The sequence below is a fragment of the Felis catus genome, chromosome B3, assembly GCF_018350175.1.
Source record: "Felis catus isolate Fca126 chromosome B3, F.catus_Fca126_mat1.0, whole genome shotgun sequence".
In the NCBI taxonomy this organism is placed as follows: Eukaryota; Metazoa; Chordata; class Mammalia; order Carnivora; family Felidae; genus Felis; species Felis catus.
Genome location: NC_058373.1, coordinates 145198546 through 145214214, shown reverse-complemented (window position 1 = coordinate 145214214; position 15669 = coordinate 145198546). Strand labels below are relative to the sequence as shown.

The 15669-nt window shown below is 49.7% G+C and overlaps 1 protein-coding gene across 15 annotated transcripts in view; it reads right to left on the bottom strand.

Moving 5' to 3' along the window:
- Positions 1 to 15669, bottom strand: part of KLC1 (kinesin light chain 1) — a 51478-nt gene that overhangs the window by 3635 nt on the left and 32174 nt on the right. Inside the window, exons 14-17 of one of the 15 annotated variants that reach the window (XR_006600032.1) lie at positions 13959 to 14120; positions 7448 to 7578; positions 2928 to 2997; positions 1390 to 1901 (exon numbers count right to left, since the gene is read on the bottom strand). Coding sequence is in view for 13 of the 15 variants with exons in the window: in XM_019833679.3 (XP_019689238.1) it covers positions 2928 to 2997; positions 7448 to 7578; positions 13959 to 14120 (363 nt within the window). In the remaining 2 variants the exon portion in view is untranslated. Of the gene's footprint in view, positions 1 to 1389; positions 1902 to 2927; positions 2998 to 7446; positions 7579 to 8575; positions 9163 to 9863; positions 9915 to 13958; positions 14121 to 15669 lie in introns of those variants that run through there. The other 14 variants (XR_006600033.1, XM_019833681.3, XM_045060586.1 and 11 more) reach the window with 14 other exon arrangements.

Sequence of the window (15669 nt, the reverse complement as noted above, 5' to 3'; positions counted from 1 at the left end):
GGGAGAGGAAAACACGGAAGAGGAGGGCCGGCCGCCCCCACTGCTGCTCCTCGAGAACATTAAAATCCAGACGGCCAGACAAGTGAGCAGAGGACAACCAGGCTCGCTTGTCTTGATACAAGCTCAAAAATCAGAAATTACACATTTCCAGGCAGCGTCCCCTCCGAAACATGACAGCTTCTCACGACGCGGTGTAAGGAGGCTGTGTGGCTCCTCACAGCCCCACAAAGGCAAGCTGGCCTTCAGAGAAGGGGGCTGGCGGGCTCACAGGCGGGGCCCCGTTCCCACCGAATGGGAGCTTAAATCCTACCCCTGGCCCCACGTGTATCCTTCCTGAATGCCCTGGTTTCCCAGGGAGACGTGTCACTAAGGGAAAGGGGGTGTCAGCGTCAGCGTCGTGGCTGGAAGAGCACTTCCGATGGAGGGGACAGGGGAGACGGGACAGCCCTTGTCCCGCTCCACAGGTGACACCATGCTCCCCGGCCCCTCAAACGGGAACTTCAAAGTGCACAGTGCCCGCGTGGACACACAGCCCACTCTGTCGGCGGCGGTCTCTCGCAGCCTGCAGAGTGGACAACGGTTACAAAGCCGGAGGCTGCAAAGCCCAGCCGGCCAGGCGCTGAGGAAGGAGGCGCGGCCACAGAAGACCGGGCCCAGGCACCGCACACCGGCCTCCGGGAGGGAGCGAGCAGTGTCCCAAACAGGTGGTCTAGGCCACGTGCTCTGGTATTATCACAGGACACCCGTCAACAAAGCCCCCAGACTCCGGCATGCTGCCGCCTCCGGCCCGCAGCCCCAAATCCACGCCTGGCCTGAAGGACACGTGCAGCAGGTGGGTGCCCCCGCGGGGACCCCCAGGGAGTCTGTACGACGAGTGCCGAGGTGCCCTGTGAGCCCCGCCGGAGGGCCCCCGGGGCGCACAGACCCCAGCATGGTGCAATTTCGGAGCAGGGGGCTGGGGGGGCAGCAAGTGCCCTTGCTGTGACCCCTCCGGTAACATGACATTAAAAGAAAGTCCAAACGTGCAGCATCTGACAGGGTACCCCAAGTTCTTCAGATCCCCTTCAGAGCTAAGTGATGAGTCGTCCTACTCCAGCTCGGTGGCCTGGACGCGCCCCTTCCTACAGCTGCTGTCATCCGGAATTACAAACAGTATTTGTGCAGTATTTTCTCTGGCAGATTCCCTTAGGGTTGATTGGGAACCGTTCTAACCCTACAAAGAAAATCTTTTTTTAAGACTGCATGCCTACATGCTGAGTGTACAGGGCCCAGGAGAGGGGAGATGGGCCCCAGAGGGGTGGGGACCCATGCGAGTCCAGCAGGGGTGGGGGGGGGGCCACACAGCAGGACTGGGGACTCGGCAGAGACCCACCCCCCCCAGAGGGTCACCTGTCTCTCCCAGCTCTGAGCACCAACTGTCCTCTTAATTCCAGGCAGCATGGCCCCAGACCATCAGATGCTCATTCTAGAAAGATGCAGTTTAAGGTTCCGGAGTCTTCATTTATAGCCTTAATACAATACTAAAACTGCAAACAGATCTTGGCGTAGCAGCAGACAGTACAAGTGTCCGTGAACAGCGGCCGGTCCCATACACGCTGACGCTGCCGGCGCCACGCCTGGCCAGTCTCACGCTCCAGCAGCTCTAGCTCGCTAGGACTGCAGGCAGCTTAACGGAATTCGGGGCAAACCGCCACGAGGTGGTAGAGGTCACCACCTAGAAAAGGAAGTCACTGGGGAGGTGAGTCCCGGGCAGAGTAGAGGAGCTTGGCAAAGCTCTGAGGGTCTCAGTGTCCCCGTTAAGTCTCGGGGATTTTTATCTAGCTCTGCCCCGACCCTCAGTGGGCCAGGTCAGTGTGGCTGGCACTCGGAGCTCACGAGTCTGCCAGATAATCATTTCGTTCCTGCGTGAAAAAACAAACAGAAAAATTATACGCGACCCGTGCGTCAAATGACGCCAGCTTCAAGTGGTCTCAGAGCTGTAACAACGGCTGCACAACCCTTAAGTCAACCTCCGAGAGCCCTGACGCTCACGTACGCAGGTGCCAACACCGAGAGACATGGGTGAGGGGACCTGGCTGCCCCAGACCTTTGGAGACAACACCTCTTTTATTCTCATTACCAGGCACGCTCAAAATATGCCCAGACACCACTGGCGTCTCGCATCTTCTCACCAAAGGTCTGCTGAGAGGCCCCTGGAAACAGCCACCCCCACGGGTGCAGGCTGGGGAGGAAGGCCTGTTCCTGTCGGTGAGCGTCCAGGAGTCTAGCAGCTGGGCTGGGGCACCTGGGGAGCTGCTAATGGGTGTGATGACGGGCAGGTCTGGCTGAGAAGGTTCTCTTTCCCCATAAGTTCAGCTGCTGGTCTGCCTGGCACACGGGGCCGCACCCCGACAGCCACACTGGACGCTTAACAGCAGCAAAAAGGCCATTTCTGATAGACAAGGTGCCAACAGTTTTAAATGTGACGGGTTCGTGCAAGCCTCACACAGCTAAAAAAAAAAAGCGCTAAAGATTGAGTGTAAAAGTGACATTACGTCACTTACATTTGTAAAGTTCTGAAAAGTTGTAAGATGCTAAACAACAGTGTAACTAGACAATTACTTACAAACTTACCCCAGGCTAAAATCATACAAATTAGTAACAAAAATTAAGTGGCCAAATTCTGATATTACTTTATCAGAATATTTAAATTTTACTTAGGCTAATCAAACTTAAAGATCGGTAATTAATATACTGAGAACGTTCACAATGTGAACATTCCCATAATTCACCTCCTCAAACTAATGCAGAATACAGAAATATCGTTACAACGCCTCTTTGTCTAAGACTCAGAAATACTGAAACGTCCCCACGGCTGCTCAAACAGCAGCCGCCCGACGAAGTAGGCCTGAGCGGTCAAGGGCATTAAGTGGGGCAGGGCTCCTTACTTGGAAACCACGGTCTTCGGCTGCCTTGCCACCCACGTTAAGGACACTCAGAGAACTGGCACGCTTCATGCTGCAACCGGGCAGTAGACATGCAAAGGACAAACCATCGGCACATCAGTTAACCGGGAGCAGGACACATGGCAAAGACACCCCTCAAAGGCCCCGGTCACCATGGGGGACACCATGGGGGAGTCCCTGGCACCATCCCTGATGGAGAGCGAGCCTAGATCTCGCTCGGATGGGGATGTCCGCCCAATTCTTAGCACGGACGCCCCAGCTCTAACTGTATTTAGAGCCCCACAGGAAAAAAAGCACTTTCTCTGCAAAGTATCTGTCTTCAGGTAGTGTGTGTAAATTCCAAGTGTCATTACTTCGTCACGTTGTGAAGCCTGGCACATATAGGAGCCGAGAGGCTTGGCCAGCGCCACCCTCAGACTCAGCACAAGCCTTGTGTCAGGTCTGATTTAAGAAGGGAGCTGGGGTGGGGGGGGGGGGTGCAGCTCAGTCGGTTAAGCATCCGACTTCGGCTCAGGTCACGACCTCATGGGTTGTGGGTTCGAGCCCTGCGTCAGGCTCTGTGCTGACAGCTCGGAGCCTGGAGCCTGCTTCGGATTGTGCTGTTCTCTCTCTCTGCCTCTCCCCACTCGTGCTCTCTCTCTCAAAAATAAACATTAAAAACATTTTTTAAAGAAGGGAGCCTGGGGATTCCTCCAAATCCCAACACTCACCCAGAATGACCATGTAAAAGAAAGACACTCGAAGCTCACTGTTGAGATCAGATACATATATATGTTCGTGTATTTTATATTTTTTTCTATATTAAAAGGAAAACCAATTTTTTACTAGTAAAATAAACTCCGAAGCTTAGAAACCAAAATTTAGGACACCTGGGTGGCTCAGTCGGGTAAGCATCCAACTTCAGCTCAGGTCATGATCTCACAGTTCATGAGTTCAAGCCCCACATCAGGCTCTGTGCTGACAGCTCAGAGCCTGGAGCCTGCTTTGGATTCTGTGTCTCCCTCTGCCCCCGCACCCCCCCACCCCAGGCTCATGCTCGCACTCTCTCTCAAAAGCAAATTTTTTTTTAATCAAAATTTAAGAGAAATTTCATGCTTTACATTTAAGGAAATACAGTGATTTCAATGTTTACTTTTTCCCCCCATTTGATACCTTTAAAATACTTGATGTAATATCCTGCAAAATAACCTAAAACCCAAACTTAAATTATGGATAAAGTTACCATAATTGCTTACCACTACCAGGGATGCCCTCAAACAGAAAGTCCCCTTAGCTTTTCAAGTTAAAATAACCAATATCAAGGGTTCTTTTCTTTTTTTTTTTAACTTTATTTATTTTTGACAGAGAGAGAGGCAGAGAATGAGCAGGGGAGAGGCAGAGAGAGATGGAGACACAGACTTGGAAGCAGGCTCCAGGCTCCGAGTTGTCAGCACAGAGCCTGACTCAGGGCTCCAACTCACAGACCGTGAGATCATGACCTGAGCCGAAGTTGGATGCTCAACCAACTGAGCCACCGAGGCGCCCCTCAAGGGTTCTTCTTTAAATGTTTGCAATAGGAACTGTAATTATGAACTTGAACCGCCTATGACACAGGGCACACTATTTACCCTATGAGTTGAGGGCAGAGCTGTGACACTGAAGCACAGATCCGAAGGATTAGCACAACCAGATGCATACAAAATGCACTAGGAATGTGGACCAAGGCCTGGGTCACGACACGAGTGCCCTGCATCAACTGTGAGCACAGCGGCCGGCAAGCAACAGGTATTTACCAAGTTCTCATGGAATAAACTACACCAAAACCACAGACCTTAATTTACTTATTCTCAAGTAAAACACACTCCCAAAATGCCCCAACCAGGATAAAAAGAAAAACCAAAAACATCCCAACGTATCCCACAGGTTGCTACACTTCTGAACAAGTTTTTCTCTACGTAACTACCCAAGAACAAAGGATAAAATCAAAGAAAATGAAAAGGAAGTTATATTCTGCCACGTTTACTCTGTTAAACAGCAAATTGGCTTTTTTCACCTGTTATGCATATTTTTCTAAATTTTATGTTTTTAATGTATTGTCAAATTGCCTTACATACAGCACCCGGTGCTCATCCCAGTAAGTGTCCTCCTCCCTGCCCATCACCCCTTTTTCCCTCCCCTCCACCCCCCATGAGCCCTCACTTTGTTCATACGTTTTTGCTGGTTGGCATTCTCTAAGAAAGCCATTCAACGTTCTTCCTCAAATTCCCTTTCCTTACAAGATGAAAGTAACAACAACTGTGCCTTGCCAGCAGGTCTCCCCAGCCTCCTGGAGCTGCATTCACACTCGGTGTTTTAAACCGGGGTGTGCAACACAGGAAGAATGCCCAGTTCAGTGAGTCTCAAAAGGTGGTCCTGGGGTGCCTGGGGGGCTCAGCTGGGTAAGCGTCTGACTTCGGCTCAGGTCATGAACTCGCGGTTCGTGGGTTTGAGCCTGGAGTCGGGCCCTGTGCTGACAGCTCAGAGCCTGAGCCTGCTTCAGATTCCGTGTCTCCCCCTCTCTCTGCCCCTCCCCTGCTCTATCACTCTGAAGATAAACATCAAAAAAAGTTTAAAAAAAAAACCATGGTCCTGGACCAGAACTTGCTAGAAAGGCACTAGCATAGGGGTGGGGTGGGGCCTGACAGTCTGTTCACAACCCCACCCGGCCCCCACGAGATGCTGATGCTGTGGCTGGAGAACCACCTGTCCAGTTAATGAACATGGTCACTCGTACCCAGAAAGAGTATTCAGTTTTCTGCACTTTATGGAATAACATTTCTAAGATCATTAATTTTTCATAAAGTTCAGTAAGGCATCATCTCGAATAACGGAGGAAAAGTGCTAGATGTGAAGTGTGGAGTCAGGCGGACAGCGTCCTGGCACCGTAACCCGTGCCGCACTGCGGAGGGTAAAACTGTGGGCTCCGTCACGTGGGAAGAAGGTCCGTGTCACAGGGCTCTGCATTTAAAAAGTCTCAGAACACCCAGCACCCCTGGTAGCCGGGGTGTCTGCCCTGGAGGAGCCGCCCACATGGTGACACAAATCTCTTCCGCTCCCAGACCCTGCCCCGGGAACGTAACTGGGCGACTGCACGACAGTCTGTGCGGATCCTCGCATCGCGGTAAAAAAAAGTTCACACTTTCAAAACTCGGTGAGGCAAACGATGACCTATCATTTAGTTCTGTAAATATTTTAAAACAAGCACTTTATCCCAAAGGCAAATTAAAACCTGTTTCCCTGATGCACGCTCCTCTCGGGTCCCAGGCCCTCGGGCACTGTCGGCAGGGCAGGACGGCAACCTGCTGCTAAGCCTCATGTATCCCAGAAACCCCGACTGGCTTCCAACACTGTTCCTTCCAGGTAGTTTGAGAACAAATGTGCGGAGCCCATAAAACTCCCTCCACGGAAACGGGCTCGCGAACATTTGGGAAGCAGGGGGACAGCCACCTATACAACCAAATCGCGCCTCCTGCCTCGCGAGCCATCGAGCAATGTGTGCAGCCACAGGCAGAGTGGGGCCAAGGGCGGCCGGCAGCCCCAGGGCTCTGCTCCCCGGGCCTAGAGGTCAGAAGAACGAGACCGGACACCTCTGGGACCAGCAAGGGAAGCAGCGGGAAGAGCCCCTCCCCTCGGTGTCTCCAGCACGTACGGGAGGGGACCCCGTGCCCCAGCAGTGGGCGACTCGTCGCCCGCAGAGCGGACGGTGGGATCAGGTGTACGACAGGGTCTCACTGAGAGTCCATCTCTAAAAAGCAGGCCCCATTCAGGAACTGAGAGCTTCAAAGAGCAGAAAAAACAGTGCCTCTGTGAGAAATGCATCCCAAACAGGATGCTGACCCCAGCAGTGACCCAGAAATGCACACTGTTAATAGCCGATCTCCTGCTGACACACCCGATCAAAACCAGAATGCCTCAGAACCAAATTCCTTTGACAACTTACATGTTATTGTTCAAGACTCCAGGACGCAGGAGTGTACCTTTTGTTAAACACGTGGGAAATCTGTTCTTTAATCTCCTAAAGAAACACCTTATGACAAAGTCTTGAAACTGTCATCCTTCTATTTAAAACAACTTTTCTTCCTGTATTAATACCCGTGTGGGCTTAATACAATCACAGTTATCATTTGATTTTAAAAGGATTTTAAAAACTAATGTTATTTTTTTTAACTAAAAATTAATTTTAAAAAAGGATATGAACTAGTGCTAATTTTAAAAATAAGTAACGCCTGTCTAGAGTAAACAAGTGAATACGCTCGGGTGTTTTAATACGAAGTTCCCACTTTCCACCACTAAGGCTTCCTCTGAACATGCCACAAAGTCAAAGATTTGCACAGATGTCTTCTGAAGGCATCCGCCCTCTCGGCCTCTGCGCGGAAGGCCCTCGGTCATCCCTCAGCCTGTCCTGGGGGAGGAGGGCCCGCCGGGCACCGCCGTCTTGGGGGAGGAGGGCCCGCTGGGCACCCGGCGGGGCTGCAGATAGTTACCCGGGGTTCCTTGGCTCACTCTCTCGAGAACTTCCTCCCTTCAGCTTCCTAACCAGCTTCTCACTGCTGCGTCTAATGGAAGCCCGGAGTTTGCTAAAGGAGCCACTGCGCTTTAAAGATCCAGTGCCGTCCTGAAAGAAATGTGAACAAATGTGAAACCGCAGACGGTCCTCCGCCGACCTCCCAAGAGGCAGAGCTGCATGAAAACAAGAATTCACGTCACGGTGACCTACTTGTCTGTGATGCTGGCAATGCGACTGCTACGGAAATTACCAACTTGCCATGCATATAAACACACTTGAAATAGAACTCGATCCATTTAAATCTCATTAAAGATAATCCAATGATCATGAGAACATTTGAACATTAAGAAGTACATCCAAACAAAAAAACATCCCCCCAAATTTTACTGCTGTTTCAAAACAAAAGGTAACCACACACAGAAAAAGTCTTAAGAAAATGAAGGCTGCTTCTCGGAAGATCACCAAAATCAAATTCCACGTTTAATAAAAACAGAAGCATCTGGGCCACGTAACAGTACTGGACCCCAAACGCTGAGCTGACAGAGACAACTTCTTTTTAACAATTCCATGTAAATACAATACTTAGGTATACTGCTTGTTTAGTAAATTTTATAATTTTGTAAAAATTCTCATGTATTTATTTATTTATAAGTCCCCCCTCCCCAACCCTCCACCAAGGTGGGGCTCAAACTCAAGACCCCAAGATTGAGAGTCGCATGGTCTTCTGACTGAGCCAGCCAGGCGCCCCTTCAGTGAGTTCTTAAAAAGTTTTATTAAATGTTGGATTATAAGTGAGGTTGGAAAATGAAATAAAATGTTCATTCCGTACAAAAACTAAAAACCCTCAAACACCTTGTGGGAAGTAAAAGACTGCCCAGCTTTCATCACAATGGACTCAGACATTAATAAGTGAAACATTTGGCAGTTATCTGGATATGAAAATGAAGAACAGAGAGTAAAAAAATTGTCTGTAGCAACTTTTATTCTCAGAACGAATGACTTAGTAAGATTAACAGTAGCCCCATTCCCTCAAGAAGCCACACAATGCCGCATTCCATGGAAAAAGTGAAAAGTCCCACTAAGCAGACAGACACGAAGACACGGGTCAGTTGGAGTGAGTTTATTAGAAGTTAGAAAGACACAAATACACAAATCACTGACCACTGAAGGGTTAGTGGAGAAGAGCCAAACTGCCAAAATTTCACAGAGACGACACAGCAAATGCTACTTGAGCGAGATCCTAAGGGGAGAGCCCGGGGCCCAGGGGGGCCTCGCCAGGTCTCGGAGTGCGACGGGGGCGGCACATGCCCTACTCTTACAGCCTAGCTAGCGTCCACGGTCACTGTCATGCCACTGCATCAACACCTGCGGGTACTTCTAACTACCTTTTATCAAAGTGAACAGCTAATCGCTCTTAATTTTTAAACTCATGTATCACACGGTAAATGGTTTTTATTAACACAGTTTATATTACTAAGTACATATCTGGCAAAGCTACATGTATACAGAGATAAGGAACCCCCCAAAAGGACAGCAGCACCGAAAGGGATGGCCAGTCACAGAGAGGTGGAGCTCTGACAAGAATCCTAGGGGATTGCTACACACAGCAGTCAGCACTGGAGAGGGAAGTAAAGCCGGAGGAGCCGCCCGTCATGCAGGAGACAGTGTGAGCATCACAGAGGGCAGCTAGGCCTGTCAGACAGAAACGGAGAGAGAGCCCAGTGAAACCGCTGTGAGCAGAGAGCCACCCCCACGAGCGCAGCGCGGCTCACAGTATTTCTAGGTCACGGATCTCAGCGGTGCTCTGAATCGCTTCAGTATCTGGGATTACCTTCTGCCTGCTCCTATCAGCCGGGCACAAAGAGGCACCGGGCCACACGTTATCGGTCACATACCTTATTAAGACTAGTTACTCCTGCCATCAAAATAAAATTCCAGTTTCAGAGCATGGCTTGGCACTGTGCTAGAAATCTCCATGGTACTTACTGTAACGAGGTTTTCCGGCAACTGTCCATAAAGGAGATCCCACAATGAAATGACTTGACAGTCACCGGAAAAAGAGGCTACACACGGGAATGGCACGTTCATGATCTTTAACTTCGTCGGAAATCCTTCTGCATCCCCTAGACTATAAAGTTCTCTCTGAAATCAGGGAGGACTTTCCCTTGAAAGCACTAACAGTTTAGACATTTCAGAAACTTTAAGAAACCACGGACTTTAAGAATCTTCAGCACATTTTAAACATGCAGTCGGTAATCCAAAATAAAATTAGTTATGGAAAATGGATTCCACAGGCAGCAATGCATCCTGGGTCTCAGCAGACTGGAAACCCAACGGTCTTGTACCGAAGCCCCAGACAGCGGGGACCTGAGCCCCTGCCCACTCTGACTCACCATGGGACGCTGAGCAAGTCATTTAACCAGCCCGAGCTTCATTTTTCTCATCTTTAAAATGGAAAAATAAAATTTGTTACCAACTCCCCACGAATGCTGGGAGGACAAGAAAACATAAGTTCTTGTTGGTCTTTCAGAAAAAGGACATTAAAACGTTAACTCCACAAACCGTACACCTGCTGTTCACCCCCCAACTCATCGCTACGCTCCAGCGGTGTTACTGGCAGCGCTCCCGGACCAGACCCTCCGCGGACCGCGGGAGAAGGACTTCACAGTGAACATCCCCCTCCCCCGCAGGCCCACAGGACCCAGGTTCCAGAAGCAGCCCCCCGCTGGGGAAGGGGCGCTGGGGCAGGCTGCCCACCCTCCCCTCGCCATCCAGAACCAGTGGGAAGTGCGGTGGGAACCCGCCCCAACCCCGGTGGGCTTCTATTCAGGGGGCCTCTACTACTTTCCACTGACCGCCATGAAAGCGTATTTACGTCAAAAAAGTGGGTTTCTGAACAGAAGTGTATACGTATTGGCTGAGAAACACAGGGCAGTAGTTATTAAGTACAGATTTCAGGTGATTTGCTATTTTTTGTTACATTCTAGTTGTGTTCCTAATATAACTTTTAAAAGTAAAAAGCCTATTTCTAATTAACAGCATGTACTGTCCCATTCCTCATTATCTCAGGCAAGACTTCAGTGGATCAGAAGCTCTCACGAGCACTAACACAGGGAGGTGGGCGGGCTCCCCCTGAAGGAGCCTGCAGGGCACTGGCAGCGCGAATCGGGACAGAGCGCAGAAGACTGACTTGGGGGCCCTGGGTCCTCATGTGAGGTCTCCTGGGGCCCTCGTGGCATGGCTGCAGATACGACTGCTTAGTAACCAGGCAGCCCAGGGACTCCCGTGTATCTGAAGGGAACCAGCCCTCAGTGAACACAAAGCCGTGTGGACAGAGGGTAAAGGGTTAGGCCGATGTATCAGGAAGCATTCCTGTGCACACAGCATCTGCATTTTTAGCAGGACCATAAAAGAGAACTCGGGCTTCTCTTGACAATGCTTTTCAGATCTGTACACTTTGTACAAAAATAAGTTTGAGGAAGTCACACTTTAATCACAATCTTTATGGTACATACCTAAAAGAACAGAACTGCACTTCCCTAAGAATTTGACCCAAAAATTTCCTATGAATTGTTACAATATATCCAGTAACCTTACTTTTTCTTGCATTTTAATAGCACAGAATTCAGTCCTGTGCTGAGACCCAGACTCTCACTATCTGCAGGGAGCAACTATGCCTAGTGTGCCTGATCTCGGACTAGCTGCCCTCTGTTTTAGACGTTACTTCTGAGTGTGGAGAATGAGGACACGTACTCAGTCTGGCATAAGCGGCTCTGATCATGGAACCGGGCAGCCAGGCCTACGCCCGCCATCCTCCCCACTAGACTAGCACTTGCCCGACAGAGCGACACGATGCTTTTTCCTAAGGTAGCGGTTTTTAAACTTTTTAAAGAGCACTGAAACCGTTTTTCAAAGACTTAAAAACTCTAATGCGGAACGCCAACATAAAATCTAGGTGGCATTTTCTCATTATAAATGTAAAACAAGTTCTTGGGATGATAAAATAAGCCAGGAAAACCCTGAAGCCACCAACAGAAACTCACGATTTGTGGCGTGAAATTACAGAGGACAGGCCTAGCCCTGACACCCACCTCAACTCCCAACTCGTTTCTAGTTTATCTGGACTGCGTAACACTAGAAACTCTTGCGGCACACCGGTTAGCGCTTGCAGGTGGCAACGGTCCTTAAACCCGTTGTCATCTGGGGGAACTCCGCACTCATACACAGAGGGCAAGAGACATTTGTTCTCACACCTGGACAAAGACTAACGTGGGGACTGCAGTCTACCAGCTTCTCACTGGAAGCTGACACTTAAACCGGGCTCCTTTGGTTGCACAAAACTACCCCTCAACCAGGCTGACTCAAAAAAAATGCAAGGGTGCATACTGCCTTTTATCAGGTCTCTTCTTAAAGCAGAACAAGGATGCTTTGAAAATGAAACTTCGACCATGTATCAGGACAGCTCAGCACCACCACCTCAGAAGCTGAGAGCTATGGCTTTCCCTCAAAGGTGAGGGCGGACTGAATGTGAGCAGGGGCCTCGGGGGCCCAGCGGTGTTCACGCCAACCTGGGAGGCTCCCCGCCTGGTTACCCTGGGCAGTTCTCAAGTCTCAGCTCAAGTTTGAGCTGAGACTCTGAAAAAAGGGATCCTTCTGCTGCTCAAAGCGAGTTTTAGGAAGGACTTAAGATCTGGAATCTAGATTCTCTCAGCCAATGGACCCCACAGCCAATCGATGAGTCCTGTGATGGATCCTGTCAAAGATGCAGAGCTCCTAGTGTCTAATGTCAAGTAAAAAGGGGTCCAAAGCCTGGCGTGTGAGCGTCCTAAGTGAGAGCATGTCCAAAGTGAGACGGGAAATGTGAAATGGAAAGAGGGCCAAGCGTGTGCTCCAGAGGAGTGACTGTTGTGCCCACGGCCTCTGGGACCCCGCAGCAGGCCTGACTAGCTGCCTACCAGCCCTCCACCCTGGCTGGGAAGCGCCTCTCCCTCATCCCTGAGTCTCAGTCTTGAAGACGTAACACAACTCCACGTTGTCAGTAACTTTATGATAGGATTTCACAGGAAAGTTGACCTAGAAATACTGTCTCAAGAAACAGCTCCTCCAGAACTTCATTCGAGAGTATCAAATCTGCACCCTGGCTTCCAAAGGCCGGAGAAGGGACGTGGCCCTCTACACAGGCATGCAGGACGACAGGAACCATGGGGAGAGTACAGTACACAGTGTGGCCAGATGTGGGCAAGAGGAGGGCCTGCGCCATCGTCGTTTTCTTTGGACTACAGCCCAACAGGGGGATGGTCAAAGCGGATGCTGATTGGTTGTCTTGGCACAGGAAAACCCAAAGCGAGGCAGCTGCCAGACAAAGACGGTCGAAAGATGTTCTCTCTGAAACTCTGACCCCTAACGTTACGTACAAAGTGTCTGCTTAGAATGCTAATCCTTACCAAACCGCTACAGCTATAGAAAAATCCCAAATAAATACACTCAAAAAGATGGAGTATAGAAAAACCCGAAACTACTATTTGGCAAAACATCTGCACCATATCAGCTAATCAGACTGGACCACAACTTCAAAAAATAATAATGATAAAAAAATCGAGAGTGCACCTGGATGCGTTAAAGCTAATCCTGCTTTCAGTCCTCTCTGATAAAAGCAAAATCCCACAGATACCAGCTCAATAGACAAAAATATTACCCACGTGTGACCAAAATACACTAGAAAAAAAATGTTCAGAAGGCCACACGCCCTTCGGCAACCACTGGGTAAACAGCAGTGGTAAGAACATCCATAAAGGCAAAGTCGTGAAACCCAGAGGCAGAGCCTGGAGGGATAGGTCCCAAACACAGGCACGAGTTCTGCAGTTCTGCGTCCGAGAACCTCTGGCAGATGACAGTGGAGAGAGATGAGCCCCTGGACCCCCAGGGGAAACATGATATTCAGCACTGAGGTGGGACACGAACAGCAGCCATCCCAACCTGTTCTTTCCTAGAGACAAGTTCTACTTGACAACATCATCTCCCTTTAAGGAATCTGAATTACTTCTAACAAAATCGACAGCAGCCTGGTCAGTGAAATTAGGAGCGCTGGAGTTAGCGATGAAAATGGGTTAAGTTAACAAAGCGAGTTAGTTATCTGCCACGCTAATCCTAATATTAAAATAAATCCAGGTTATGGATTATGCTTTAAATAACCAGGACACTCAATCAGCATTTAAGTGCTCAAAGTTAAGCCAAACAGCTTTCATGGGTTCCTATGGAGAAGAAAATTACCACTTCAAACAAATAACAGACTTCATCATTAGCAGAAGGTAAAAACTTACAGAAATCTTAATTTTGTACGTAATTTGAGAACAGGAAAGTGTCTGGCACATAAGACAAGAGGAAAGTGCTGGCAGGCACCCCTGCAGGACACTGGCCCAGGCCGCGGCCGGGGGACGCGGGGACAGAGCGCCTGGCCGAGCACGCCGGCGGCTGTGTACTGTACTTACCCCGTTCCACTCTACGCTCATACTCACTTCCTCCCCTCCGTCAGGGCCGCTCTCGTACTTGACCACGTCCACGTTCAGGCTCTCCCGGCTTCTCCGCTTCTCCATGTTCTCAGGGTCATTCAGCACTTCAGCTACTCTCTGTTTGTGAACATTGTCAAGACCCTGTGAGCCAGGCAAGGGGGAAAGGGTTTGATCCATTAGAACTTAAGTTTCGTTAAGGATTTCTAAGATAGTTAAGTTTCACTAAGGAAAAGAAAAACAAAACAGCTCTTAAACACTGGAAAGAAAAACTCAGAGCAGTGATTCTCAGGAACGTACGCCTAACACTTAGGCATTCCACTCGGTTAGTTTTACCTCGAATTTTAAAAAACAATAGGGGCGCCTGGGTGGCTCAGTTGGTTAAGCATCTGACTTCAGCTCAGGTCATGATCTCGCAATTCGTGAGTTTAAGCCCCATATCCGGCTCTGTGCGGACAGCTCAGAGCCTGGAGCCTGCTTCGGATTCTCTGTCTCCCTCTCTCTCTCTGCCCCTTCCCTGCTCGTGCCCTGTTTCTCTGCCTCTCAAAAATAAGTAAACATTAAAAAAAAACCTTTTAAATAAAAAAATAAAAATAAAAAACAACAAACATTGGACTCCAGCAAGCAAACTGCACACTTGAAGTATTTACAAGGAAATGAACTGACACATACAAACCTGAAACGCCCTCCCCAAGAAAGGACCTGTGGATGGGCAGTTGGGACAGATGTGCCGAAGAGCAAGGACACGTTCAAGACAGAACCTAGGAGGCAGGTACACGAGTGCGGAACCCTCTCAACTTCTCCGTCTGCAAAGTGTCATCAGACATTGCCGGGACAACGCCCAGACGGCCCCAGTGTCAGGGCGAGAGGGCAGCAGCAAGCTCACTTCACTTCACTGCGGCAGGGACGGCCTCCCCCACACTTGAGCTAACACCTCGCTGCACTCAACACGGCACAGATTGTTCTCCGGGTGCGTTTCAGTTCTAACGATCTGTACTCTAAATGGGATTTCAACCCCAACAGCTCGTGCAAATACTGTGCTGACTCCCACAGGGTCTTCCTCAAAAGGTGCAAATCTCAGACAGATGATGTACTAATGTGACTTTATGGTAAAGCGGACGTGCCCCCTCACCAGGCAGGAGGAGACCTTTCTCGGTAAAGCACCGACAATCCCCTTCTTTAAGCTTCTACAACTCCTGATCCCCAGACTCCGCTCAGTTGATAAACATCATCCTGGTACTTTAAAACAAAGCCTGGATTGTTGGCACTAATCCTGATGACAGGTCATAGAAGTCTAGAGCTGGGATGAGCATCAAGGCGGTGGAAGCCACCTTCCATCCCCAGGGGTGGCAAACGTGGGCACTGTGCCCGAATGCCACGCAGCCCCACACAGCCAGACCCCCACCAGGCCTCCCAACGCCTCCAGGCGCTCTCCCCTGTGCATGCCAAGCTCCCAAGCAGCCTTTCAGAGTCAGAAGACCCAGAAGTATGGCCAGACTTAAGAAAGGGGCTCCTCCAGGGGCACAGGCTGGGACACATCATTGGTACCAACTCTGCCTGGGTTTTCTCTCCTCAGTCTGCACAGATTTTGTTCAGAAAAAGAATTCTAAGGTACACACGGGTCACTTTAACCCCAGACAAAAAGCGCAATAAACCAGCAAGCACATAATCGCCTACATATGTACCATTCAAG